This window comes from Eurosta solidaginis, chromosome 3, assembly GCF_040869045.1.
Source record: "Eurosta solidaginis isolate ZX-2024a chromosome 3, ASM4086904v1, whole genome shotgun sequence".
NCBI lineage: Eukaryota > Metazoa > Arthropoda > Insecta > Diptera > Tephritidae > Eurosta > Eurosta solidaginis.
In genome coordinates, this window is record NC_090321.1 from 110,141,789 (window position 1) to 110,169,380 (window position 27,592).

A 27,592-nucleotide genomic window follows, 5' to 3' on the forward strand; every position below is an offset into this window, starting at 1 on the left:
TCTGGTCTTTCCACTTCCACACGATGAGCTTTGTATGCTGGTTTACTCAATAGTGAAGCCGTTTCCTGAGTCAATGCATGTGATACCGTTTCAGCAAATGTCAGCTTTGGGTTTTCGTATGTAGCTCGCTTCATTTCCACGTCCCGTATGCCATTTATGAAACTCTGGATTTTTACCCTCTCGGTGTATTCCACGGGTGCGTCCGCATTTGCGAGATGAGCTAACCTTTCAACATCCGAGGCAAACTCCTGAAAAGTCTCATTCGCTCTTTGGTGACGGTTTTGCAACTCAATTTGGAATATCTGTTTCCTATGCTCGCTTCCATAACGTCGTTCTACAGCAGCCATCAATGTTTCATAACTGTTCCATTCGTACTCTGGAATCGTCTGTAAGATTTCCGCTGCAGGCCCTTTCAATGCCACGAACAGTGCAGCAACTTTATCTTCCGCATTCCAGTTGTTCACTGCTGCGGTCTTCTCAAACTGTAGCTTGAAGACCTGGAAAGGAACAGAACCGTCAAATGATGGTGTTTTTACCTTTGAATTGCTTGCTGAAACAGCTGGGCGGTTTAGTTGTAACTGCTCCATACGACCTTTTAACGCTTCTATTTCGGCATCAATTTTGTCCTCGAGTTGTAAAATTTTTGCATCCTGCTCTTCCAGTTTCACAAAGAGCTGCGATGATACCTGTTCCGAAATTTGTGCCGACATTTCAGATATACGTGCCTCTTGCGCTTCCAGTTGAGATGCCAAATATGTCTTCTGTTCTTCCAATTGTGTTTCCATCTTAGATGTTATCTGTGTCGACATTTCTGACATACGCGTTTCTTGTGCCTCAATCTTCGATGTTATACGGTTCTCCTGTGATTCCAGTTGAGATGTTATATCTGTCTTTTGCACTTCAAGCTGTGTTGACATATCGGTTGATATTTGTGACGACATTTGCTTCAGCACTGCTATTATCGCGTTAGTGTCTACACTCGCCAATGGATTCGGAGTCTCTATCTTCTCTTCCAATTTAGTCGCTGGCTCTTCCACATCGGGATAAAAGACATACTCGTCCACATCAATTCCTTCCAACTCCATTACCTCTCGTAGCCGTGCTTGAAGTTCGATCTTATTGCCGGTTGTATTCAATCCACGGCTCTCCAACTCCTTCTTCAGTTGCTGGATCTTCAATTCACTGAACTTTGCCATGTCCTTGTAGTCCTCTGGAATTTATTCAACAATTCCTCTTCTGACACCAATTGTAACGAATTTGCAATTCTCTGCTAAGTTCGAATCACTAAACTGTTGAATAAATAACTCCAATATTGAATAATGGAAAAATGGCCTTTATTAAAGTACTTCACAATAACACTTATACTTTGCTACTCGCTGGCTTAATAACCAAACTGACTGATAACTCAAATGAAACTCTACTATTGGCCGCCAGATCGCGTGCTTAATCAAACTGATTGATAGCTCAACTCAAACTGAATTACAGCGCCTCTTCATCTGTTGCCTTTTATACCCTTTGGTTTCCTCGTTCGCATTTTTCCAGAATGTACTAGCATTGTCCATGAGCTCTCAAACTTCTCAGCTATAACTAAAATTGCACAATTTTATACATCTTTTAGGCGCTCCCAGAATCTACTAGTCCATTAGCTCTCAAACTTCTCAGATATATGCATGTGTTTGCGCATTGACTCTCCGATGCTCGTATTCGTACATGGTACATATGTGTAGACGCAATTATTTATTCGTTTATGTAGATACATAAAGATTAAATTATTGATGTGAATGTTTGTAGTTTACAGTCTCTCGCGCGCACATAGGCGTATAAGTAAATGCATCTGTGTGTGACATCTCTCTGGGCTGCCTTATATATGTGTATACTTGATTTGATTATTAACGTAAATACTGCTTGGCATGGCCTTAGCATCGCCTTAGTGATGGTATAGCTTAGTGATGCTAATATAAGTGACAATATCAAACATTTAACATATTTACATACTTTTCTTAACACGTTTGCTCTGTGCGACGTGGAGTATGGTACTGCCTTTTACTTAGCAGGTGTTTGTAAATATGAGCGGAATGGTCCACATCACTCTTATAGTTGAGTCATATGTTTGTCGGTACGTTGATAATATGTAACATTTCAATAGTAAATCGTTTATTATAGTGTTGTTCTTGTTGTAGTATTTTGGTCTCGTCAAAGTTAGTTATGTGGCCGCTAGTTGCACTTGACTGTTATAACAAAGAAAACGTAAAAATAGCACATAAGCCCTCTAACACATTAAAAAGTATTTTCAATAAAACCAAATCGAATATATCAAATATGGACAAAAGCAACGTTGTATACAAAATTCCCTGTAAAGGCAATGTTGGGGAAACTTGCAATAACATTTATGTCGGTACAACCAAGTCAAAATTAAAAACAAGATTATCACAACACAAATCGGATTTAAAACAATTCCATCAACTAAATAATCACAAAACTGCACTCATGGCCCACTGTGCAACTAGCGGCCACATACCTAACTTTGACGAGACCAAAATACTACAACAAGAACAACACTATAATAAACGATTTACTCTTGAAGTGTTACATATTATCAACGTACCGACAAATATACGACTCAACTATAAGAGTGATGTGGACCATTCCGCTCATATTTACAAACACCTGCTAAGTAAAAGGCAGTACCATACTCCACGTCACACAGAGCAAACGTGTTAAGAAAAGTATGTAAATATGTTAAATGTTTGATATGTATATTTGTTAATTGTTGTCATTATGTTTTTATTAGCTCTGTAACCTTGAAGACGATTGCCGTAGAGCAATCGAAATATATCGGTTTTTTTGAAAAAAGAAGCAATTGTGTTTAATTTATAAAACACGGACCTCGAGCCAGCAAAACAGGACAATTAGTTGAAAAAAAAGATCGCCAAAAATTATAATTTAATAAAAAAAAAATATAAAATAAATACAATGAAAAGAGAAGAAAAAAAGGAATATTCCAAGATTTAATTATAAACAATGTATATATGTGTACTAATTCCAGTTAAACTTACTTTTATGGAGATTTCAGTAAACAAATAAAAAAAAATAAAAAATACCATTAAAACTAAGTGTAGCCTAATTATGATCTAGTTTGGAAACTTTGCCAAACTTTAAAAAGTGCGAAAGTGACGAAAATAACTTGATTAATTTCTGAATATTAAACTATGCAAATACCGAAATTAGTTTCAATGGCTAGATGTGTTTAAATGTGCCTGTGAACGAAAGGGTTTTCTTAAAATTCAAAAAAAAACTTAAAAAGATAATTAATTTTTTTTTTTTGTGAAATTACGTATACAAAAATTAACGCGTAATTAATTCCGTTTTTATTGCAAAAATAAAACTAATCAACAATCAAAAAAAAATCCAGATTAATAATGTGAACTAATTAAATACCTGTGTGTTTAGTATGTGCAGAAAAATTATTCATATATTTATTTCAAAAAAGATATGGATATAACTATGTATTTATATAAATTTAACAATATAAATCTGCATGGGGGTATTTTCCAAACAATAATATACATATTTCTAAAATTTATATAAGTGTGGTATTATATACGTAGCGTGTATGTTTAAAAGGAGTTCAAGACAGTATTAACTTGGTCCTCTTCTTATACAAAAAAAACTAGAAACGAAATGTGCATAAAAAATCATTTGGTATATTTACGGCGTTGCACCTTAGCAAGGTCGTAGTGGGTATGCTGAGTCCGTATGTATGTTTGTTGTCATCCGTCCCAAGTCACAGTCAGCTAAATTTCCCCCAGTGTCGAATTCGGCACAACAGTGCTCGATGCCTGAGTCCGAATCTGGTAGCCACATTCTCCCATTACCCATTACACCCCTTACCCCCATTTTGCCGACTCACTGCAAACCTCACGTGCACGCAATGCTGGACTGCGTCCACGGTACCTTGAGCAGTGGCTGACTAAGCAAAAACAAAACTCTCAATATAATCCCCCCTTTAGTACCAGTAAGGCATTAGGATTCCACTTGCGAAAACGCTCAAGCTTTGGCAAGGTACTCCTAATGCCAGACAGATATACCCCCCTTTCCGTCACAGCAGCACTAACAGTTTTGACTGATCCAAACTGTGTTGCTACTATAACCCTAACAAGTCAAAAAAACTAAAAGATAGGAAGGGAAGCATTAGATAGATAGCAAATGAAATAGACTTAGGGGTAGAGATGAAAGAAGCTATTCAAGAAGATGAAAAGTAAAAAAAAAACGAGAAACAGAAAATCATGCTAAAAGAAATGAAAAGATGTGGGCTATACGTTGGGCGCCATTGTTACGTTACTGCCTGTTCTTAAGGTAAGGGACAGTGGCAAGCAGGCATGCTTGCGAGCCCTGGCTAGCTCGTCGGTTGGGGGGGTCTTTTCCACCGCCCTCGCCTACAGTACCCGTAAACAAAAATAGAGGGATTCATGCCTGTGTGTACATATAGAGATAGGGTGAGAAATAGACAAGGTGATAGGAAAGTGAAGGCCCGTCCAAGTCAGGTGGAGTCTACCCTCCCTCTTCTACATATGGAATGTAGCCTTGGGCTTCGCTATGACTCCTTATCCCGAGCGCAGCCCCCTTTGCCTGACACTATTCCGTCCGTCAAAAGTCTAAAAAAACCCTAATTACCCTCACATTTGTCCATGTCAGTCGACATACCCACGCCCCCTCTTCCGCACCTGCGCAACGCCTACACCAAACAAAAGTGGAATCCTATCTACTCATAGTGGTATTTCAACCCATTAACCCAAAGAAAATACCGAAGAATAGAAATAATCCAAATCGGTGTGTTTTTTTTTAACGTTATAAACGTATTTCTTAATGTATATTTCAGATAATAAACAAATCCAACAAAAAGCAATTTAATGGTTCTTAAGCCTATGTGCCTAAACCTCTAACAATTATATAACGAAGAATTCAACTCAAATTTTAAGTTTATGCTTAAACTAGCTCAGAGGTATTTTCTAACTTTTCTCCAATTGTTACCAAAATCTATCTGTAATATGTGCCTTACTTCAAAGAAAAACTGCTACGTTAACATTAAATTTCAAGCTAGAAATATAAAGATAACCGCAAAAAAATTGTGTAAAAAGAATTATATAAAGGAATATTAATATTCGCGATTCTTATCGCCCGTTCATTTACGTGGTTCGATAACCACGGCCGCTGCTGTAGGCTTCTCCCAATCCAATCTAATTCCTCTCCCTTTCCCAAGCAGTTGCAAAAAAAATAGCAAACCAAAGCAAAAGAATATACATATGCACGCAAAAAAAAAAACGCGTGTCCTAATTAGGTAAACGTGGTGTATTGTTGTCTTGCACTTACCGCTTTATCCCTCGATGAGGCGCCGCAACTCGGAGAGCCGTGCTGAAAAGTTACAATAAAACACCTATGTATTTACCTAACGATGGATAAGGACAGATATGAAAGAGATCTGCCTTCCAATGCCTAACGAGATGAATTATAGAGAGGAGCTACTTTGGATGAATTTTCGCTTTTAGTCACGCGGTCATGGGCTGAAACGCAGTAGCCCAATTATGGGGTCAAAAAAAAACATGCATTCAACTTGGTTCCGGAACCATTTAAATAATAAATGGTAAGTGATTAACTAAGTAAATAGTAGTGAAGTAGATCGTGATAACAAATTATAAATATTTGCCCAGTGGATTGAGCCGTCTGTGTGTTTTACAAAATGCGTATATATATATATGTATATATATGCATACATGTATATTTATATAAACTGCGATTTAAAACCTACTTTTAATTAATTTGTTGGTTTGTTCCTTAACGCTTATATTTTTTTGTTTTGTTTTTTTTTTCTTGCTTTGAGCTGTGGTAAGCTACAAGGCCTTGAAGTTGGTGCAACTAACAATTAGAAATCTTTTTTAAAACTCGCCAAAGTAAGAGAAGGTTATCTCAAAAATCTAATTTATCGGGTTGAGTTCACAAACGATTTGTGTAAAAAAATGTATGAAGAAAAAATCAAAAGACCAAACATGCACCGAAAGTTTAGTGCAAAAATAAAGTCGGACCCCAAACGTGGAATTGCCCCCCACACTAAATCCTCCTCGCAAAAATACAATAAATTCGCTGGCGCATATAACAAAAATTATACACATATACATAAAATATATCGAAGTTATTAAAAAAAGCAAAGCGCTGCCAGTCTCTCCGTCCTCTCTGTGGATGTTGTGGTTTTCGCTGCCTTTGTGTCTTTCCTTCTTCGGCTTATTGGTGGTTGCTTTTCCATCCGACTGCTCAAAATAACATTGCGCTAGGTTTTTATTTTATTTAATATCTACGATATTTCCTCTATGTCGGCCTTGACGCAATTAAATTAACGTCAAACTTATTGGGTGGATGCGGTCCAGGGATAACCCCGCCGGGTGGGGACCTTAAAGCTTGTTGCAGGTCCGTTTTGAGTGTACCGGTGGCCAGTTCCGTAAACTTGCGGTCACTTGCAGTACAAAAAAAATTTTACTATTTGTACAAGTCCACTTTATAAAAAAATTTTTAATATTTTTTTTTTTTTCACGCACTGGTTATATGTAAGACATCCTTTTCGGTTTTGGACACTTCGATCATTCATTTATATTTTATTTCGGCTATTAAGCGCAGCCATCGCCAAAGTAGAACGGCAGGTTTCCCTCGCCCGTTTTTCACTCATCACCCGAAGGAATTACCTATACATTCTTGCCACTAAACGTTATTCACAGATACATACATGCCTACACAGTCACTAAAACCGACACCTACAAGCTATCTATATAAACATTCACGCTTTCACAAGGGAAAATACTTTCCATGCATACATACATTCACACACACGAAGTAGGGTTTGACATGGTTGTGCACTAGGCATTGGCAACTGGTTTGACTCTTCGATGTTGCTATATATGTTCGACGATGGGGCGATTTGGTTTGACGTGTTTCCTAGGGCTCTGATAAATTTATGTTGCATCTACTACAACAGGCTGTCGTTACACACGGGTGAAGCGTTTCCCGTCGGAACATCGCCCCCTGTGCACCTACGTCCTCACTATCTACCATCTGGCACACCAAATCGATTTTTGGGAGAAATTTAAACTGTATTCCGAATCGTTCAAAGACACCCCGTTCGCGAAAGAAACCCTAAGCGGACGTCCAGGTCCAAAAATCCGAAGATCCGCGAAGCGCACCTATATTAATAATCTGTGGGCACAAAGTCAGTGGCCCGTGGAATACCAGTATAAATCTGATTAAAAATAGATCCGGCAATCAGATTTTCTAGTTCCCGAGTGCGAATCCTGGTAATTCACCTATTGCTGTCTAAAACTCCCAATCGCTCGACAACTCTATGATCCGTGTCTTGGCATTTGCCGGATATTCACTGTCTGATATAAAAATAAGAAATGTAAAAAAAAATCTTAAAAAGCAACTAAGAATTTGACCGGACACACTAATGTATCCGAGTAACAATCGGACTGCGATACACGCTATAGGAAAAGTAAAAATGTAAAAAAATCTAAAAAAGCAACTTAGAATTTGACCGGCCACACTAATGTATCCGAGTAACAATCGCACTGCGATACACGCTAAAGAAAAATTGGGCTCCTGACAAGACATCAGGAAAACAAATGAATGATGACGTAAGGGTAGGTAATTCAAATCGCACTGATATGTAATTCAAATGTACGTCTAATGCATATAAAACAACAACAAAAGTAAAAAAGTAAAACCAGAAAATATACAATTCAATTACGTGTCTGCGAAAAGCGACTTATTTAAATATAGACGTGTGTAAATATATGTGTAATGCAACTTTATGTATAGGTGAATGTAAGTTCAACAGAGGTGTGTGATATTTAAAAAAAATTAATACTTTTGTGAGGCCTAGCCTTTACCAAACACCTAAAACTTAATTCAATGTCTAACTTAATGAAACGCAATTCTAATAGAAGTACAAATGAAAACGCCACATTATAAGAATTCAATTAAGTTATTTTTTTTTTTATTTTTTTATAAACGAACAGTATAAAAAGTTTTTAAAAATGTATGAATTTTTCTTTGGTGTATTTGGTGCTGCCTTGTCGAAGGTTCAGCGAAGGTGGTTAGTCCGTCTCTATATATTTAAAGTCTGGTCAATCGTAATCGTGCAGTCCGTGGAACTGTGGCGCTTCACGTTCAAGAACTTATTCCTAAGTGTTGATGCCACACCTTCTACTCCTAAATATCGTGGCCTCGACTGTAAACCTCACTTACCGGGAATGGTGGACTCCCGTTAAGGTAGCTTGAACAGCTCGCCACAATCTCCTACCTAAGTCCGTCACTAGCTAAGTGTCATTCCAGGTACCACTGATCCAGTTGTAGAAACCAGAAGAAGGAACCCTGGCATGCCCGCTCTGCTACTCCCTATACCTTTGTCATGATGAAACATGTCGACCAGGCTAGCCCAATCGACGTTGTCATTTTCACGGTTCCTGTCCTGTCAAAAGACGGAAATAGGGATTGGGATTAGAAGAATAGAAGGATTTAAAAAAAAATCTGGGGAAAAAAGGCAAGAAAAAGATTAAGAAATTTAAAAATGACAAATACGGAATAATTATTTTAAATAAAAATGGGAAATTTGAAATATGTGATAATTAATTAACGTGGAAAAGAAAAATGTATGGGGCTATTAGCGTTGCGCGCCATTGTTGCATGTCGGTGTGTATATTAATCATGCAGACAAAAACTAGTTTCAGTATCACCAGTCTTTCCACGGTAGGAATTCTTGAAGTATAATGTTTTTTGTATATTAACAGGGCCCTCCCTTTTGGAAAGAACACACTGAGCAGAGAATAAAAAATTACGGTTTGCGGCCTAAAGGCCAAACTGGCGACATACCGCCCAACAACAACTACATCACCTTTTAAACCGACGGCACGGCACGCCTACAACAACATCACCCATTTGCAATCTTAGACGGCGCAAAACACATACAACAACTACATATATTTTTTCATCGGCGGAGCAACGCCAGCTACAAGTACGACCCCTTTTTTCTATTGGCAATTACAATTCCCATCTGCGGCCACACTTAATTCGTATTGCAACAAATAAAAGGAATCAAAGAAAACATCAGCAACAACCACAACGAATTTTGACAGCAACATTTTTCTGACGGCACACCCCGCTACAAAAACTACACACATTTGCTCTACGACGGCACCCAACGTCTACAACAACACCACATTTTTTTTTCATCGGCGGCGCAACGCCGACCACATCAACAATAGCTACGGATATCCATTGCTGGCAACCGCAACTTCCACCTGCGACACAGACGGCGGTAACAACAACATCACCTAGAAGCCTAAAGGCGGTATTGGCGGAGGTCATTTCCAACAACAAAATAACACTACAACGGCAGCAGCAGAAAATCATCGAAACATAACTTCAACAGTCTTTTTTTTGAACCTGTTGTATTTGTTTGCATATCATTTATATATGTATCTATTCATATGTATGTTCTTTTTTTATGTAGATTTTGGTAGGAACAAGGTTGGAAAAAAACTAAGAGCGGGGATAAAATGGTCTTTATATTTGCGCTTGTTAGTGGGAAAATTGTGCTAAGCAAATTTTTGATATGGTCTAAATAATATTTCACTTTTTTTTTTGAAATTTTATTATTAATTTTTTCATTTCACTCTGCTCTTTTTAAAATTTCTTTGATTAATTTTTCTTTTGCAATTTTTCCTATCTTTTGACATTTATTTGGATTCTTTTATTTTTGATCCTTTGTATTTCTCTTGTGGATAGTTACTATATTCAAAGTACACCGATCTTGATCTTGATTTTTTTCGTTCCTTTTCGGTTAGACCGTGACTAACTCGAAATAATGGAATTTTGAATGTTTGAGACTTTTTTTAGTTTACACAAATTGCACTTACATGTATTTGCCAGAACGCTTCCGGCAAATCTACCCTTATCCTTCCCACATTTAACATTAGGGGCTTGCTTATAAGCACCCTTATTAAATCTTTTTTTATCTTCATTTTCTTTTACGATTTTTACACACGTTTTTTTTTTGGACATTGTCATCACGCTACAAATTTATTACTATCTACATATACACTCATTATCCAAGATCGTAAGCGATCGATCTTGAACAGTGTTCGAGCGTGATCATATGTACATATGTATGTTTGAGTTTTCTTTGTTTCAGCTACTCAACTGCAGCGGCGCCATGGGATAAGAAGAGTAACTTGGTGGGTGTTTTAAAATTTATCAAAATACACCTGTTTAGTTGTATGCACATATGTTAGCACAGATTCCTGGTCTTGCAAAAATATATCAGGAATTAGCAAATAAGAAAAATAAAAACAAATTGCAACGAACATATGTACATTCATAAAAACGTCTCAAACATACATTTACATCTACATACCTTTTCTTTGATGTACACATAAACTGATTTGTCTTTGATGTCCGACTTTTGCTTTGTGCAAAATTGATTTTATATTTACTTGAGCGGTTGCGCTAGGTCGGGATTAGGGTTCTTGAATTTTTTTTTTTGTTTTTGTTCGCCCTCTTAATTTATTTTTTTTGAATTTCGTATCTTTAAGATTGGTAGGATTGTACATTAGGGAGTCTCAAAAACACTTATTTTTACGGCTATAAGGTGCCTCACCCTTTGCTTTCGTTTTTTATTTATATTTTTTTTTTTGTTTTCAGACAATTTTGTTAAAGTGAATTGAATTTAAATCGGGTATGATTATTTTATTTCGTTTTTTTTTTGAAATTTAATTTTAAGCGGTTTATTTGCATGCTATAGGATAGCTAGTTCTAGGGTATAGTCCTAAGCAATAATTGAATTGTTAATAAAATTTAAGAATGTTTGGATGAAAACCAAGCTTTTAATAATGCATGGCTAGGTCTTGAACTTTTGGTGTTGGTGCTGCGCTTGTGCGTGGCAAGGATAGGTGAGGGTGAGTAGTAGGGAAATGGCCGAATGAGGACAGACAGACCAATGTCAGGTTTGGGGGCACTGTAAGGAAGTAGGAGTCAGCACAGCGCCCATTATTCAGCGCAAGTTGCCCTTAAGAGGGAGGGTAGACTCCACCTGAAAAGACAGGCCTCCAGCTTTTTCACCCCCTTCTAACTTAGCCCCTCATGTCTATTTACATCTTTTCCAGCAATTTCTGTTCCTTTCCAAAACGCAGGTATGAACCCTCTTTTTGTTCATGTGGCTGTGGGTGAGGACGGTGGCGAAATGCCCCGCCCAAGGCGACGAGCTAGCCTGAAATGCAAGCATACCTGCTTGCCGCCGTTCCTCGCCATCCAAACAGTCAGCCACGTAACAAACTATATAAACCCAGACGCCGTCAATAACGTCTTGACGGAACTGGGCGTAACAAGGTCTCTCGTCGGACTAATCGATCAACTACTCAGGGGAAGGAAAATACTTTCATCCATAGCGAAGTCTGATATAACACGCTATTTCACAAGAGACACGTGTCAGGGAGCGGTTCTTTCTCCGCTCTTATGGAACCTAACGGTGAACTCGCTATTACGAGACACACGTTGGGGTAGCGGCAAGGTTGTGGCATATGCGGACGACCTAGCTATTGCTTATAGGGGCAAATTCCCCCAAACCTTGTGTGACTTGGTGCAAGTAGCACTGCGGGAAGTTTCCTCGTGGGCCTCCAGATGCGGACTCAGCGTCAATTTAGACAAGGTGGAACTTATCCTATACACCAAACGGTACAAAATACCACCGTTAACCCTACCAGAACTAAATGGAGTGCGCCTTAATCTGGCCGAAAGGGTTAAATTCGCAGCGCGTTTCTGGACAAAAGGTTGAACAGGAAAGATAATATTATCCAGCGCCAGAAAAAAGCGTATATCGCTTTATACACGTGTAAAAGAGCCATAGGCAAAAATGGGGTCTTACCCCCAACATTTGCCTTAGACAAGGCGTAAAACCGAAACTTACTAGAAAACGTGTACAAATCTAGTATGATCTGCATAAGTGGTGCTCTGAGAACAAGCGCTGCTCTTGAAATCATTCTTGACATCCTACCTCTGGATCTAGCAGGCCACCGCGCAGTTGCAACGTCAGCACTGCGGTTAAGAGAATCGTCCAGCTGGAGCACTAAGCCTACAGGTCACGGCAGCATACTGTGTAACTATGACTTCCTTCCTCGAAGTACAGACCGGTGTGTGAACACAACAGTTGCGGACAGCAACTTCATAGTAAAAATTCCCAGCAGGGAAAATTAGGTGGAGCCGGGCAGGTTCCTGGATACCACAGGCAGCATTTCCATATTTACCAACGGTTCTAAGCTGGACGGTAAGGTTGGAGGGGGTGTCTTTTCAAAGGACCCAAATCTCCTACTTTCTTTCAGACTACCTGATCATTGCACCGTCTTCCAAGCAGAAGTAGCAGCTATCATGGAAGCCGCGACTCAAATAGCCACACAGAATACCGGCAAGGAAATCTTTATTTTCAGCGATAGCCAAGGGGCAATAAAATCCCTTGGTTCCTATTCATTCAACTCCGAATTGGCACTAAATTGTCGCCGATCTCTTCAGGAGATGTCCCAACAGAACCGTGTACACCTGACATGGGTCCCGGGACACAGGGACATAGAGGGAAACTGCGCCGCAGACGAACTTGCTAGGCAGGGTACGACCAGACAGATTCTTCCTGACAAAGAACGCCAAGGTATGCCTTTTGCCACTTGCAAGCTAATGCTAAAAGAGTATACCTACAGTGAAGCCAACGAAATATGGCTACTAACACCGGGATATAGAACATCAAAGCAATCCTGGCCTAAATGGGATACTAAGAGATCACGTCACGTCTATACCCTAAGCAGGGACAAAATCTCCTCACTTGTAGGAGTTCTGACTGGGCACTGCCTCATCGGAAGGCATCCGGAAAGGCTAGAAGCCCCGATGTTGCAGAAGTTGTAAAGAAGACGAAGTTGAGGAAACGGTGATGCACCTCATCTGCAACTTCCCGGCTTTAGGTGGCCCCAGACAACGCTGTCTGGGAGCTCCCTTCCTGAGCGATCTCCGCTCAAAAAGAAAATTTTTGATTATAATATTTTAAAATATCAAATAAATTAAATAATGTGGAGATTAAGTTTCCTTTAAGCTATTCTGATCTACTTCGTTGTAGTGCGAATAAAAACAAGGTTTATTCCACCTTACGGCCCAACGTTTCGCCATATTTCCTTGGCATCGTCAGGGGCGTAATATTCTATTTATTATTGTATAAAATAAAAACAACAAGAAATGCAAAAAGTTACAATACTAAAATTTTTAAATGCTTATGAATAACATATATCCACAGACAAAACACAGCGAAACAGATGAACGAATACAACACACTTCTGAAAATCAACTTACTTTTGATGTGACGGTAGACAAAATTACAAACTGAAAATATATGGGGAAATCCGCCAAAATTTGGTTTTTTTGGAGAAAAAAATTTTTTTTGAAACATGCCTCAAAAAGTTGACTATATCTTTAGTCGAACAAAATATATATAAACTGAGGTCGCAATGTTAAATATACATTTATTTGAACACTTCTGTACCGATTATATCGAAATTTTAACAAAATATGGAGATATATGCAGCTGTTGGCTATGTAACATTTTTTTGATACACGAGACCCGTTTTTGTAGATATCGGTAAAAATATAAAACCGAATAACCGCCAAATATTTTTTACTGCAAAGTTTGCAACACATTTATTTTTTACAACTTTCCACCGATTCTTTTGAAACTTTAAAAACATATAGATATGTGAACGAAGTATGTTTAGGTAAAAAAGTTTTAATACTCGAGATCCGGTTTTGGAGATATTGATAAAAATATAAACCCGGAAAACCTTACATTTTTTTACTTATTTAAACACTTCTTAACCGATTCCTTTGAAATTTTATCAGGATGTACATATCTATGTGGAGTATATTTAGGTAAAATTTTGTTGGTACCCGAAACCCGGTTTTAAAGATATCGGCAAAAATATGAAACCGGGTAACCGTCAAATATTTCATACCCGTTTGTTAATTTTTTCTCTACACCACAGTAGTATACCATCAATTGCCTCATCTTGGAATATTCACGCAAGGAAAGTTATTGACGTTTGTAAATGGGGCAAATATACGAAATTTTCGCCAAAAATTTACAATCGTCAAAAATATAGAAAATTTTTATTCTTTTTTAAATTTTTGTAACAAATTTGTGTTTCTTTTGATTTACTTTTAAATAAAACCTGGTTTAAAAAAAATAATTTTTTTTCTACACTTTTTGACGATTGCCAATTTTTGGCGGAAATTTCGTATATTTGCCCCATACGAATTGATATGAATAGCGCATTGATATGAAGAGATATACTTTTACAAGTGCTCCGAGAAAATGAGTTATTTAGACGGTTAAATTTGAGAATAAAAAAGCCAATGTCGGCGAACATATGAACAAAGCGAAAGGACGCAAAGCTAAATAAGTGAAAAATTTATTTCAAACGATTTGTGCCAATAAACCTTGAAAAATAAATATAACAAAAACTAAATTGCAGTGAAAAAGAAAACAAACGGCAAACAAAACCGCAGTGTAGTTGTGCTGTGAAAATAAATACATACATACTTAGATAAAAAGAGGAGAAGTGAATGAGATAATGACGGACAAGTGTCATAAATGCCAAAAAGGCATAATGTCGCTAAGAGGGGAAGCTGTAATACGATGTAAGGGTGTGTGTGGGAGAAGTTACCACAAAAGTATACCGTGTGCAGGAGTTGATGCATATGTTCTTCAAGGCTTGGTCAATTGTCCATATATGCGCTTTATGTGCGATGATTGTGTGCAATACATCTCTAATGTGGATTAAGCGTTGAAAGAGATGATGTCGATAGCAGAGACAAACAAAGTAAATATACGTGAGCAGGAAACAGAGTTCGAAAAATTGATAAAAAACCATAATAAGGAAATTAGTGCACTAATTAATAATAATGAAAAGGAAATAAAAAAGTGATGGAAAATATGAAAAAAGCAAATAAAGAAAAGGATGAGTTAATAAAACGTTTAGGAAACTTTTGCATTTTAAGTAAAGATAATTTGGAGGGGTTAACAAAACAAAAATAAGATATAATAAAAGAAGTGCGGAAAGCTGGCGAACAAAACAATAATAATAAAATAGATAAAGGAAAGGATGAGTTGATAAAAAGAGTAGAAAATTTATGTGAGTTAAATAAAAAATCCGCAGATTAAATAGCAAAACAAAAAGAAGAAATAATACAAGAAGTGCGTAAAGTGGGTGACCAAAATGGAAATATGGTTAATAATAAGATGCCCTATGCTACTATTTTAAGGGGTGTCCCACCAATTGTCGTAATACCAAAATCTAAACAAACGGCAGAATTAACAAAGAAAGATTTAAATAAGATTGACGCCAAAGATATGAAGATCAATAAGGTTGTGCACAAAAATAATGGATCTGTGGTTATACAGGCAAGTGACAGTTCAGAAAAAGACAAAATCAAAAGTGTTTTAGAAAACAAGCTAGATTCTGAGGTATATAAAGTCAAAGAGTCAAAAATGGTTAATCCTAAAATTAGAGTTACCAACATGAGTGAGAAATACAGCGATGGTGAAATAGTTGCAAAAATAAAAGCGCAGAATGATTTCATTAAAAACGCAAATTTTAAATATATAAAAGCGAAGAAAAATAATAGCTCGAGAATTTCTTATACTGCAATAATTGAAATTAATCATGAGAAATATTTAGAAGTGATGAATCATGTCAAGCTTAACATTGGATGGGACCAGTGTGGAGTATACGATGGACAAAATGTTAAGAGATGCTACAAATGTTTAGGGTTTAACCACAATGCACAAGCACATGTACAAAAAAACAAAGGTGGGGCCGATGCTTGGGTGAACATAGATATGATGAATGTAATGAAGAAGTAACTAACCCTGTCTGTGACAATTGTGTGGACGCTAATAGAGATCTCGGCTTTAAGCTAGACACTGGGCACAGCATATATAGTAAAGAATGTCCGGTCTACCAAAGAAAACTTGCGACAGAAAAGCAGCGGGTAGGTTACTAGCAATCAAACCAAATGATACAGAATGGAAGGCAAAATAAAGACTTAAAGTGATTTATTTAAACGTAAACAGTTTGGTGCACAATAAACTTGAAATTGAAAGAATGGTGGAAGAACTTGACCCAAAAATTATACTCTGCTCTGAAACAAGTGTAACAGATGAAATCAGTGATGCAGAAATTAGCTTGATATCGTTTACAACAATCAGATGTGACTCTCACAGCAGACACACAGGAGGCGTAGCGATGTACATTAGTAACTCAGTAAAATTTAGAATAGTATATAATAAAGCGATTGATGGTAATATATGGTGTTTTATTGACCAGTTAAAAAACGTGGAAGTAAAGTGGCAAATAGGAATACTATACCACTCGCCAAGTACTAGTGACTCAGATTTTGTTAACTATCTCGAAACAATAGTAGCGGAAATATGTGGCACAACGTATAACAATGCAATCATTGGTGACTTGAATATCAATATGAATAGAGAATCAACATATAGTCTGAGGCTAAATGAGCTGTTTAACACATTTTCCATGTATCAAAAAATTAACTTTAACACGCGTATAGCAGAAGTCTCTGAGACCAAAATCGATTTACTATACTCAAACGAGGAACCTACCATGTGTAAAAGGCTTGATACTTATAAAATATCAGACCACGAGACAATTATGTTCAGTATTAATATCAAAACTGAGATCCCAAATAGAACGCTGGCTAGAATAACATCATGGGAAAAATATAGTAGTGAGAACATATTAGCACTACTAAGAAACGTTAACTTTTCAGAAATACTGAGTCAAAATCTGAATGACATGGTCACATACTTAGACTTTTGCTTATTAAATTGTATGCAACAGTTAACCTGCGTTAAAGAAATAAATAAATAAAATAAAAAACAAGTGGTACGATTATGAACTGATAAATTTAAATAAAAGGAAACTGTTGGCTTACAATGCTGCAATAAGTAACAGAGACTGGTCTGAATACACAAGCATCAAAAAAGAATACAAAAAAATGATAAAAATAAAAAAAAATTAAATATATGGAGCATAAAATTACAACAAACACTGTGGACACCAAGTTAATGTAAAAGTCCTTGAAGCAAACTATATGCTACCAAGATATGAAAGATAATATAACGTTGATACAGCACGAAGGTCAGCGGATTGATGATAAAAACCGTATAGCTGAGGTGTTAAATATATTCTTTGTGGAAAGTATAGTGCAGCGATGCACCTTAACGTTAAGCTTATCGTTTATCAAAAAATGTCCACCGTTTCTGTTGAAACACTTCGAAATATTATCGATAAAGAAATTATCAAAATAAATTGTTTCTCGTTTTTAACCGAAACGAAAAGCTTCCGTTAACGTTAAAAACGTTAACAAAAACGTGATATTTTATGTTTGAATTGTGCTGGCAATGCTATAGCCATGGTGAAGCCGTAAGGTGGTAACAGCGAGCGGACATACACACACAAACTACATGTAATTTGTTTGTGTAATTCGTTGGTGGTAATGTCAAAAATACTCTGAGAAATGTTAGTACTGTCAAAATTGATGAGAAAAGTTGCAATCAGCTTGGCTAATGCTTTCACCTTTAATGACTCCGCCATCAGTCAGCTTTGCCAGCATAGTTTGAAATTAATAATCAACATAAACGATTTGATTTCGTTTTGATAGGGCAGAAAACGAAACAAAATCATTTCGTTAATTTGACGTTCTTAACGTTAATAAACGAAACGAAATGACTTTGTTTCGTTTATTAACGTTAATTATCGTAACGAAATGATATCGGTTCGTTGGTTAAGCATGCCTGGTATAGTGCAAATAAATGAAAGCATTGAGATAATTGAGAACAACGACTGTAATCACTTTAACACTAACACTTCTTTTAAATTTGCTGAAGTAAATACAGAAAATTTAGAAGAAATTGTGAAAAGCTCTAGCCACAAGATTGGTGGCAAAAAACTGTTAACGGAGGGAGTTATTAAAAATACTATGCCTTACTTAGGTTATTTCTACTCACAAGTCGTCAACGAGAGTTTAAAAATAGGAGAAGTACCGGAAGAATGGAAAATAGCAACAGTAGTACCTGGGAAAAAAGTAAAGAACACCGTTAAACCTGAAGAACTTAGACCAATAAATACCTTGCCAAATACTGAAAAAATTTTAGAAAAAGTGGTAAAAAATCAACTAATTGAATATATTGAAAGAAACAATATTTTTATTAAAGAGCAATCAGGTTTTCGTGACAAACACTCTTGTGAAACAGCTCATACATGGGTTATTTCTCAGTGGAAAGAAGATATGCGAAGAAAAAAGACTATATTAGTGGTATTCATTGACTTTAAAAGAGCGTTTGAAACTATTGATCGGAACCTAATGGTAAAGAAATTGAAACGAATCGGAATTCAAAGTATTGAGTTGAAGTGGTTCGAAAGCTTCCTAACTAATAGAAAGCAATATACAGTGATTGGTGACGCAATTTCAGATAGCGTGCCGATTAACATAGGACTTCCACAGGGCTCAGTCTTAGCGCCAATCCTGTTCAACGTATACATAAATGATATTGCCTCGTCAATAAAGAACTGCAAAATAAAACTGTTTGCATATGATGCTCTGTTGACAATAAGAGAAGAAAATATAGGCGTGGCCTTTGAAAAAATGCAGGACTTGAATTCTCTCTACATTTGGTTGTGTAAAAACAAGTTAATGGTAAATGTGGAAAAAACAAATTACATGGTTATATCCACATCAAATAAACTTAATTTAGAACCACATACTTTAAATATAAAAAACGAAACCATTAGGGAGGTAAAGAAAAGCAAATATCTCGGTGTCATAATTGACAATAAAATAAAATTCTGTGATAATGTTGACTACGTATTGAGTAAAATCTCAAAGAAAATTGGATTTATGAAAAAAACATGCAAATATTTAAAAAGGAAATATAAAATATTAGTATATAAATCCATCATAAAACCCCCTTTTATATATTGTGCCAGTGTTTTGTTTATCACATCGGACTCACAAATAAACAAGTTGCAAAAAATGCAAAATCAAGCAATGAGACATATACTCAACGCGCGGTACGACACAAGTATTTCATCAATGCTGAACACTCTTAAATAGCTGAACGTAAAGCAACTAATCTCCTTTCACACAATGAAATATATATACAAAATTAAGACAGGAGCACTTCCGGACTACCTGAGAGAGAACTTAAGCTACAGCAGTGATACACACACCTATCCTACTAGAGATAGACACAATTTCACATTACCACGTTGCCACACAGAAAATGCAAAGCTAGATCTGTACTATAAAGGCTTGAAAATGTTTAATGAGTTACCTGTTGATATTAAAACGTGCAATAATTTGAAGAAATTTAAAAACCTATTATATAATTATTTTAAAACATATATTTAATACGAATTATATAAAATCAAAAGGATTATAGGCCATATGGCTGTCAATAAATAAATAAATAAATAAATATACAAGCATGAATAACTTTCCTTGCGTGAATATTCCAAGATGAGGCAATTGATGGCGTACCACTGTGGTGTAGAAAAAAAATTAACAAACGGGTATGAAGTGATAAAAGTAAAGTTGTAGCTGTGCCCACAAAAAAACATGCGCCTGAAAAAAATTTACGCAACCAAGTGCTTCCACTTTTCTGCCTCTACCTTCAAAACTGAAAGGGGCATATCGAATTTGAAGCTCCAGGTTTTTTTAGTCCCCGATAGGCTATTATCGTACATAATCCAATTTTTAATACTCAGTTGCCCCAAAAAGCTATAGGCAAAAAACTGTCAATATTGAAAATGGCAAAAAAAAAAGTATCGCTATTTTGATTGATGATAGGTTTGAGTATTGGAGGGGCACATTAATTTTGCTTATACTTTTAGAATCTCCGTCTCAAAAACAAAATTCAGTTTAAATTCCATAGCGTTTCAGCGATGTCTCAAAATTTTATCAAAAAAATTCAAAAAAAAAATCAAAGGTATCGCTTGAAAAAGTGTAAAATCCACGTTTTTTACGTTTCGAAGTTCTGCAAAAACTTACTACCAGCTTTCTTGATTTTTAAAATCACCAGATCGGAGAGTCAAAGGGTCAAACTTAATGTCCTTGTACTTTTTTCTGGCCTTAAGTTTTTTGCCCGTGTGTAAAACCCGAGTATCCAAAAAAGTTAAATTTTTGGGGATTTGCCCATATATTTGTTCATCTGTTTCGCTGTGTTTTGTCTGTGGATATATGTATATTCACAAGCATTTAAAAAATTTAGTATTGTAGCTTTTTGCATTTCTTGTTATTTTTATTTTATACAATAATAAATAGATCACGCCCCTGATGATGCCAGGAAATTTGGCGAAACGTTGGGCCGTAAGGTGGAATAAACCTTGTTTTTATTCGCACTATAACGAAATAGATCAGAATAGCTTGAAGGAAACTTAATCTGCACATATGACATACTGACCGGAAGAAAATTATTAAATTAAATAATATTTCTATACTTCAAACCTATAATTAATTAAATAAGTTTTCAAAATTACTTAATGAATTTCCGTCTATTATCTGTGAACCAGATTATACTAAAAAGTTAAACACCATACGGTTTACAGGATGGAAACAAAAGGTATTTTACCATTTTCGAAACCCAGACGTCTTGATCCAATCAAACTTAAAATTGTTAAAGCTGAATTTGAATTTTTAGTTAAAACGGGTATATCCCTAGAAAGGTAACGTTATTTATTTACCCTAGAAAGATAACGTAAGTCTGAGAGACGTGTTCAAGTTTAATGACCCTACAGATATAAAATAAACTTACATTTTTGTTTTGTTTTTTTTTTTTTATCATTTATTTGATACACATTGTTTTAAATGTTTTTTAAAGAAAAATATTGTTTTTTTAATATATTAAAAATTAAGTTTGACCTGTCTTGGACTTGTCCTTACAAAAATCAATTTTTTTCGAAGGACCTCAGTTTATAGCAAAAAAATTAAAATAAAATACATATTTTTGTACTTCAATTGAATGAATTAACTGTTTTAAACTATACTTAAAAAAAAATATCTGAAATTACCATTTTTGGCAAAAATTACATATAAAATTAGTAATGTCACGTAGTCACGTAAAAGATAACGATGCGTCTCTTAGACGTATTTTTAAAAAACAATCGTATATATTTCAGCAAACAAAAAAGTTACTACTGAAAAACACCCCCCACTGACAAGCTGGTAATGGTAGCTGAGAAAACTGAGAATAAGAATGTTCTCTCTTTACGATTGTGGGAGACTGGGAGCAAAATTAAAACGACGTACGTCTCACAGGCTCAAACTTTCCAACGCCCCAACAAAAACTGTACGCGTAAATTGGTTAGTAAAATGACTAAAATCTGTGCCGATGGAACACGTATATCGACCAGCAACATTTGTACAGGGCGGCGGTAACTTTTGTGACCAGTCCATTCCGTCGTACCTATTTATTTGATTGTCCATACTGCTCACACATATATGCACCCAGAGAAAAAATCGTAATTTTTAAGCAACACGATTCATGTTAATTTCACACGATCGATTTTAATATGCAAAGCAACAACAATTTTTCAAAATTTTTCAAATTAACACTATCTGGCAAACAAGATTTTTACTTCTTCGACTTCATGTAAGATGAAGTATACTGATAACAATATTTTACTGTTGAAGTAACACTGAAAAGTGTTGAAAAAAGAACAACAGCAACAAATTCTTCGAATTCATGTAACATGAAGTAGTCTGATAACATTATTTTACTGTTAAAGTAACATTTAAAAATGTTGACTTAGACTTCATGTAACATGGAGCAGTCTAATAACAATATTTTACTGTTGAAGTAACACTGAAAAGTGTTAAAAAAAGAACAACAGCAACAACTTCTTCGACTTCATGTAACATTAAGTAGTCTGATAACAATATTTTAGTGCTGAAGTAACACTGAAAAGTGTTGAAAAAAGAACAGCAAATATCCCGTTATAAATTCATCATTTTTCTCGAAATGTCAGCGTCGCTTGCAATATAATATTGTGAGTTGTATTTTGTTTTGATAATTGCGCAAGTTTATTCATAAATACTTAATTAAAGCATTTCGTTAGTAAAATGAGCAGTGTAGTGAGTGATGTTGACCAAGAATCCAGCCAAATATTTATTATTGGGCCCAGTGGTGAGCTGCTGCCTTCTGGTGAAATTGAGACTTCTCTGCCTCAGAGCGGCACCACAGCAGCTCCGACGTGCGAGAATGCGAATCTAAAGGACATCATTTGCGGAAAAATGGATTTTGGCGAAGATCTGTACAAAAGAATGATAGATAAGATAATTTAATTAAGTTTTTATGAACAGGAACCTATTCATTCAATCTTCAATTGTATGTTTGTTAATAAGTGTGCACATTAGGGTGCTCCATATTTGTATGGAGGCAAATTTGTATTAAGGAATAAATCAAGAACTTTTCGGAAATTTATGTTAGGTAGTGAAAACGTAATCTGTGGAAATATTTCAAGATATGGCAATGCGACAACCTGCTAGAAATTGCTAAAAGTCAGCAAATTCTTGCTTTGTTTGACAAATTTGCAAAAGGAGTCCCACCCTAGTGCATATTCATAAATATACATATTTTATATTTTCAGACTGTGGAATGGACATTGAGAGCCTGTTTTTAATTAAAGAAGACGATATCAATGAACTTTTCCTTGTTTCAATGCTTGGGACTAGAATTAAATTTAAGCAAAGGCTAGCCAATTTGAAGGAAAATAAAGTAAGCGTTAGTTTTAGTTAAATGTACACATATATATTTTTTTGCATTTCATTTTTTATTGCAGGAAAATATTGTTTGTTTTTTGGAATCTTCAAATAGTTCGCTTAGCTGTAGCCACAAATCTCAATCTGTCGCAGCAAGTACACCTGTAAAGAGTCTAGGTGAAATACTAAAAGCAACTCCATGGGGCCAAAGCATTTTGCAACAATATAAGGAACATTGTTTGTTGCTAGACGAACATCGCGAAGCCTTGGTAAATATCATAGTCCAACATTTTTCTGAGCGGTCGATCCCTATGACAATGAGGGATATCATTAATTTTTCAGAACAAATTATACTATTATTTCCTATAGAAGATTTGGTAAGATTTTTAAAAACAAACGTTTTTAATATTGGCTATATATTATCCCGATATCCAGCTGTCAGTTTTGTTGTAAGTAGTATCAAAGCTAAAATGTTGTGCCATGTTTGATTTAATGTATTGGGCGCGTAATGGTAAAATGAATTCACCAACGATACAAAGCTTTAGATTTAATACTATGATTATTCCAAAATAGCACCTGATTTCGGGCCTCCCTTATAAAACATTTGCTTCATTATTTTACTTACATATATACAGAGATTTTACTGCAACAAACGCAGTGGAAAAAATCCTACTGGAAAATTATATGACAAAGCATCAAATGTCCGCCGTAAAATGAAAAGGGGTACAAAAGCCAAGGATGCGGAAATCAATATAAGTAGTTATAAAATAACCGAACAGACAGAAACTCAAACCGAAGGTATACATTTTGTTTAAATGTACAATTTGTGTTTTATTATATTTATTTTTATTATATTGGTAGATGAAGATGCTTTGGGCAAAAAAATATGGCTTTCATATAACGTGGAACCATGGAGTGTTGTAGAACAAAACTGGAGAGATACGATTGCCTTAAGAATAGAAGATGTCAAAAATAAAAGCAAAAATGTGCTTATTGAATGGCCGCTTTTAAAACATTCACTTGGATACTCCTTGGTAAGAATAATTGACCTTGAATTTTAAATATGATCATATGTAAATAAAAAGTATATTCATAAAATTTTTTTTTCTTCATACATATATACGTAGATTGAAATTGATTTCGAATTGAAATACCCGGGCAAATCCCAAAGTTTGTTCACCGAATGGCCTAATTTTACAACGACTATACTTCCATACATGAATGAAAAAGTAAAGGATTCAGCATCCAAAAATGTATTGGCTAAAATTGAGACATTCCTGAATGACGGTAATTTAATACCTATACTTTAGCATAAATAATAATGTATTAATGTAATTTACTTTTTATCGCAGATTCAAAAGATTGTATAATTACGTTGCTTTTACATGCTGTGCTAAAGCCATCAATGATTTCTGTCCAGCAAGCAAATGCCGGCAAACGTCTGAAATGGAAGCCGTCTATAGGCGATGCTCAAAACGCTACAGTACTGCACTGTGAATGCATTAATGATTACCAAAGACTATATGAAGAACTTAAGTTGAAGGCTATGGGGAAAGAACTTCCATTGCAACCTATAATTTTAGTTATTGGACCAGATATAGCTAGTTTGTCTAGTTTTTATATTCTTTTCGATGGTATTCTATATAAGGTGCCTACATTTTTAAAAGCACTTGATACTATATTTAAGTTATTTCATGTCCTGAATTTTGAGTATCCTGCGGAAGCGAAAAACCTGTACACTTTTATACAACATTATTTTTTTGATATTGAATGCATAGCTTTGGGCAATTGAGGGCGAGCAGTTTAATAAGAGTTATAAATAAGTAATTTTATGTGCTTGTAAGCGTATGAGTCGTGGCACAGTGGCTGACGTACCCGACCAAACGCCCGGGGTTGCGGGTTCAACTCCCACCAAGCATTCCTTTTTTTAAATTTATAAATTATTATTATTAATGGACTGTATTGAGTTTATGGGGTTTTTGATTTAATGTATTCCATTTATTGAGTTGGGTAGTTTTAGTGTTATTGGTGTATTTAAGTCATGGGAGGATGCATAGCATCAGTACACCTTTATTTATTTAATTTGGGGGCGATCACTGGGGGGCTCTGAGGCTTCGCTCTACTGAGCCACCTCATCCTCTATTTGAAGAACCCTTTAAAATGTGATATGGAGGCGAGCACGGGACGGCTCTGAGGTATTGGCACCCCATTTTCTACAAGAAAAACCTCTATTTATTTAATTTGGGGCGAGAGTTGGGCACTCTGAGGTTTCGCTCTAATGAGCCACCTCATCTTCTATTTGAAGAACCCCTTCAAAGTGTGATATGGAGGCGAGCACTGGGCTCTGATGTATTAGCACACCATCCGAAGAACCTCGATTTTAATTAAAAAACTCAAACTATGTCTTTAGAATATTTCACTAACCAGTTGAGAATTACAAGCACACTCAATGGCTACTGAAACAAACGAACGAAAAATGTTCATAGTTTAAGTCGCTTAAACATACTCCCCTCTTAGACGGCTTAGTCGTCTAATGAAACTTCCATACGAGCCAGTCATCCGGCTCTTACTTACAAGCTACCTACAGACCGTAAAATAATTTAACAGCATGTTTAAATGTTTTCTTTGCAATTTTGTTGCGTTAGAGGCAAAAAGTTTAGTCGCTCATTTAAAAACTTTTCATATGTTTAATAAGATAAAAAAATTTATTTGTAATGTACCTAAATGTGGGCAGTGCTTTTCAAACGTTTATACCTTTCAAAACCATTTAAAGAGAGTTCACGCACGTTCGGCTGTAGTTACGAGTTCGCAAGAACAACAAGTATTTTACAGTGAAAGGGAAACACACGAAAACGTACTACAAATTGGCCCTACTGCAAGCAGTGAAAATATAGCTCAATTGGATATTAATCGATTCATTTTATCTCTACATGACAAAAATAATTTTAATAGAAAGGATGTGCTTAATGTTTTAGACAATGTAAATGAAAAAATTTTAAAACCAATTCAGGAACATGTTTTAATGTCAATCTCACCACTTATAGCAGACCTCAATCAAAGAATCTTTATCGAAAATCAATTCCGAAAACTTTTTTCACCTTTTGAACATATTTCTAGCGAGTATCGTTTTTTTGAAATCTTTAGAAAATGAAGAAATTTTTAAATTTCCCTCTTCATATACTATTAGTGAAGAGATTTCCGAAATTGTTATCAATAATAGTCCCGGATTGCATTCCAACAAAGTCGTAGGAGTAATTATGCCCATAAAATTTCAAATTGCTAAATATTTTCAATCGAAAAGCAATTTAAAAGATACATTGGAAAATATGCAAACTTTAAAAGATAACAACCAAAGTTATACAAATGTCATACATGGTGAAACTTGGAAAAAGAAGATTTGTTACTTCAATGAAAAACTAGTTATTCCATATATTATATATTATGATGATTTTGGAATTGATAATCCACTGGGATCACATGCTGCAGATCAAACTGTTTGTGGAATTTATTACAGTTTTCCTACTATACCAAAGCACAGCCAGTCCACATTAGAAAATATATTTGTTGCAGGATTTTTCAAATCGAGACATCGAAAGGAATATGGAAATATGTATTCATTCGGACCTTTAGTACAGGTTATTCAACAATTAGAAACAGAAGGATTGATTCTAAATACTTCGTATGGAGAATATCGTGTTTATTTTGTATTAGCGCTAATAATTGGTGATAACTTAGGTTTGAACTCAATATTAGGGTTCACCACTAGTTTCAATTCAAATTTTTACTGTCGAAACTGTAAAAGGCAAAAAGTAAATTTAAGGTCAGATGTTGAAGAGCTTCCAGAATATTTGAGAGACAGAGAAAATTATTCTCTTGACTGTTCCCTTAAAAATGAAGAACTGACTGGTATTAAGGAAGCATGTATTTTTAACGACATACAAAGCTTTCACGCAGTTGATAATTTCTATTTTGATATGATGCACGATATATTTGAAGGTGTTTGTAGATATGATATTTCTGAAGTTCTTTTAAATTTTATTGTAACGAAAAAGTATTTCAGCATTGAAACCCTTAATTATCGTAAGCAAATGTTTCAGTATGGCGAGACAGAAATCGGGAATATTTGTCCTCCTATAACTTTAGTTAATTTAAAAACTTCTAACTTTCGTATGTCAGCTAGGGAAATGATGACTTTCTTGCACCATCTTCCTTTAATAATTGGTGACTTAGTTCCTGAAAATGATGAAATATGGACTTTTTTTTTGATTTTAATTCAAATTGTGGATATTCTTATGATGTCTAATATAGATGAAATTTATTTGAAACGATTAGATTCTCTGATTAGACAGCATAATACTTTGTAAATATCACTTTTTAATAAACATTTAAAACCGAAATTTCATTTTCTTGTTCACTACGTTACATCAATAAAAAAATGTGGGCCATTAAAAAACATTTGGTGTATGAGATTTGAAGCAGTTCATAAAATTTTCAAGACTTATGCAAATTCAATGAATTCTAGAATAAATGTGCCTTGGAGTCTTTCCATAAAAGCCTCCTTAAAATTTGCTTACAATTTAAAAAACGAAATATTTTTTCAACCAGATTTAATTTCAAATGTTAAATTTCTCCTACCTTCTAGTAACGTATCAAAATATACTACGGATTTTCAAATTAAATATGA

The 27,592-nt window shown here is 35.3% G+C and overlaps 1 protein-coding gene across 1 annotated transcript in view; it reads left to right on the plus strand.

The window, feature by feature from the left end:
* The window catches only part of LOC137245961 (uncharacterized), a 113,000-nt gene extending 85,728 nt beyond the window's left edge, over positions 1–27,272 (plus strand). Inside the window, exons 3-9 of the mRNA XM_067777128.1 lie at positions 22,797–22,924; positions 22,989–23,177; positions 23,544–23,706; positions 23,770–23,942; positions 24,036–24,195; positions 24,261–24,594; positions 26,096–27,272. Of these exons, the coding sequence (XP_067633229.1) occupies positions 22,797–22,924; positions 22,989–23,177; positions 23,544–23,706; positions 23,770–23,942; positions 24,036–24,195; positions 24,261–24,594; positions 26,096–27,272 (2,324 nt within the window). The remainder of the gene's footprint in view (positions 1–22,796; positions 22,925–22,988; positions 23,178–23,543; positions 23,707–23,769; positions 23,943–24,035; positions 24,196–24,260; positions 24,595–26,095) is intronic.
* Positions 27,273–27,592: the final 320 nt, after the last annotated feature.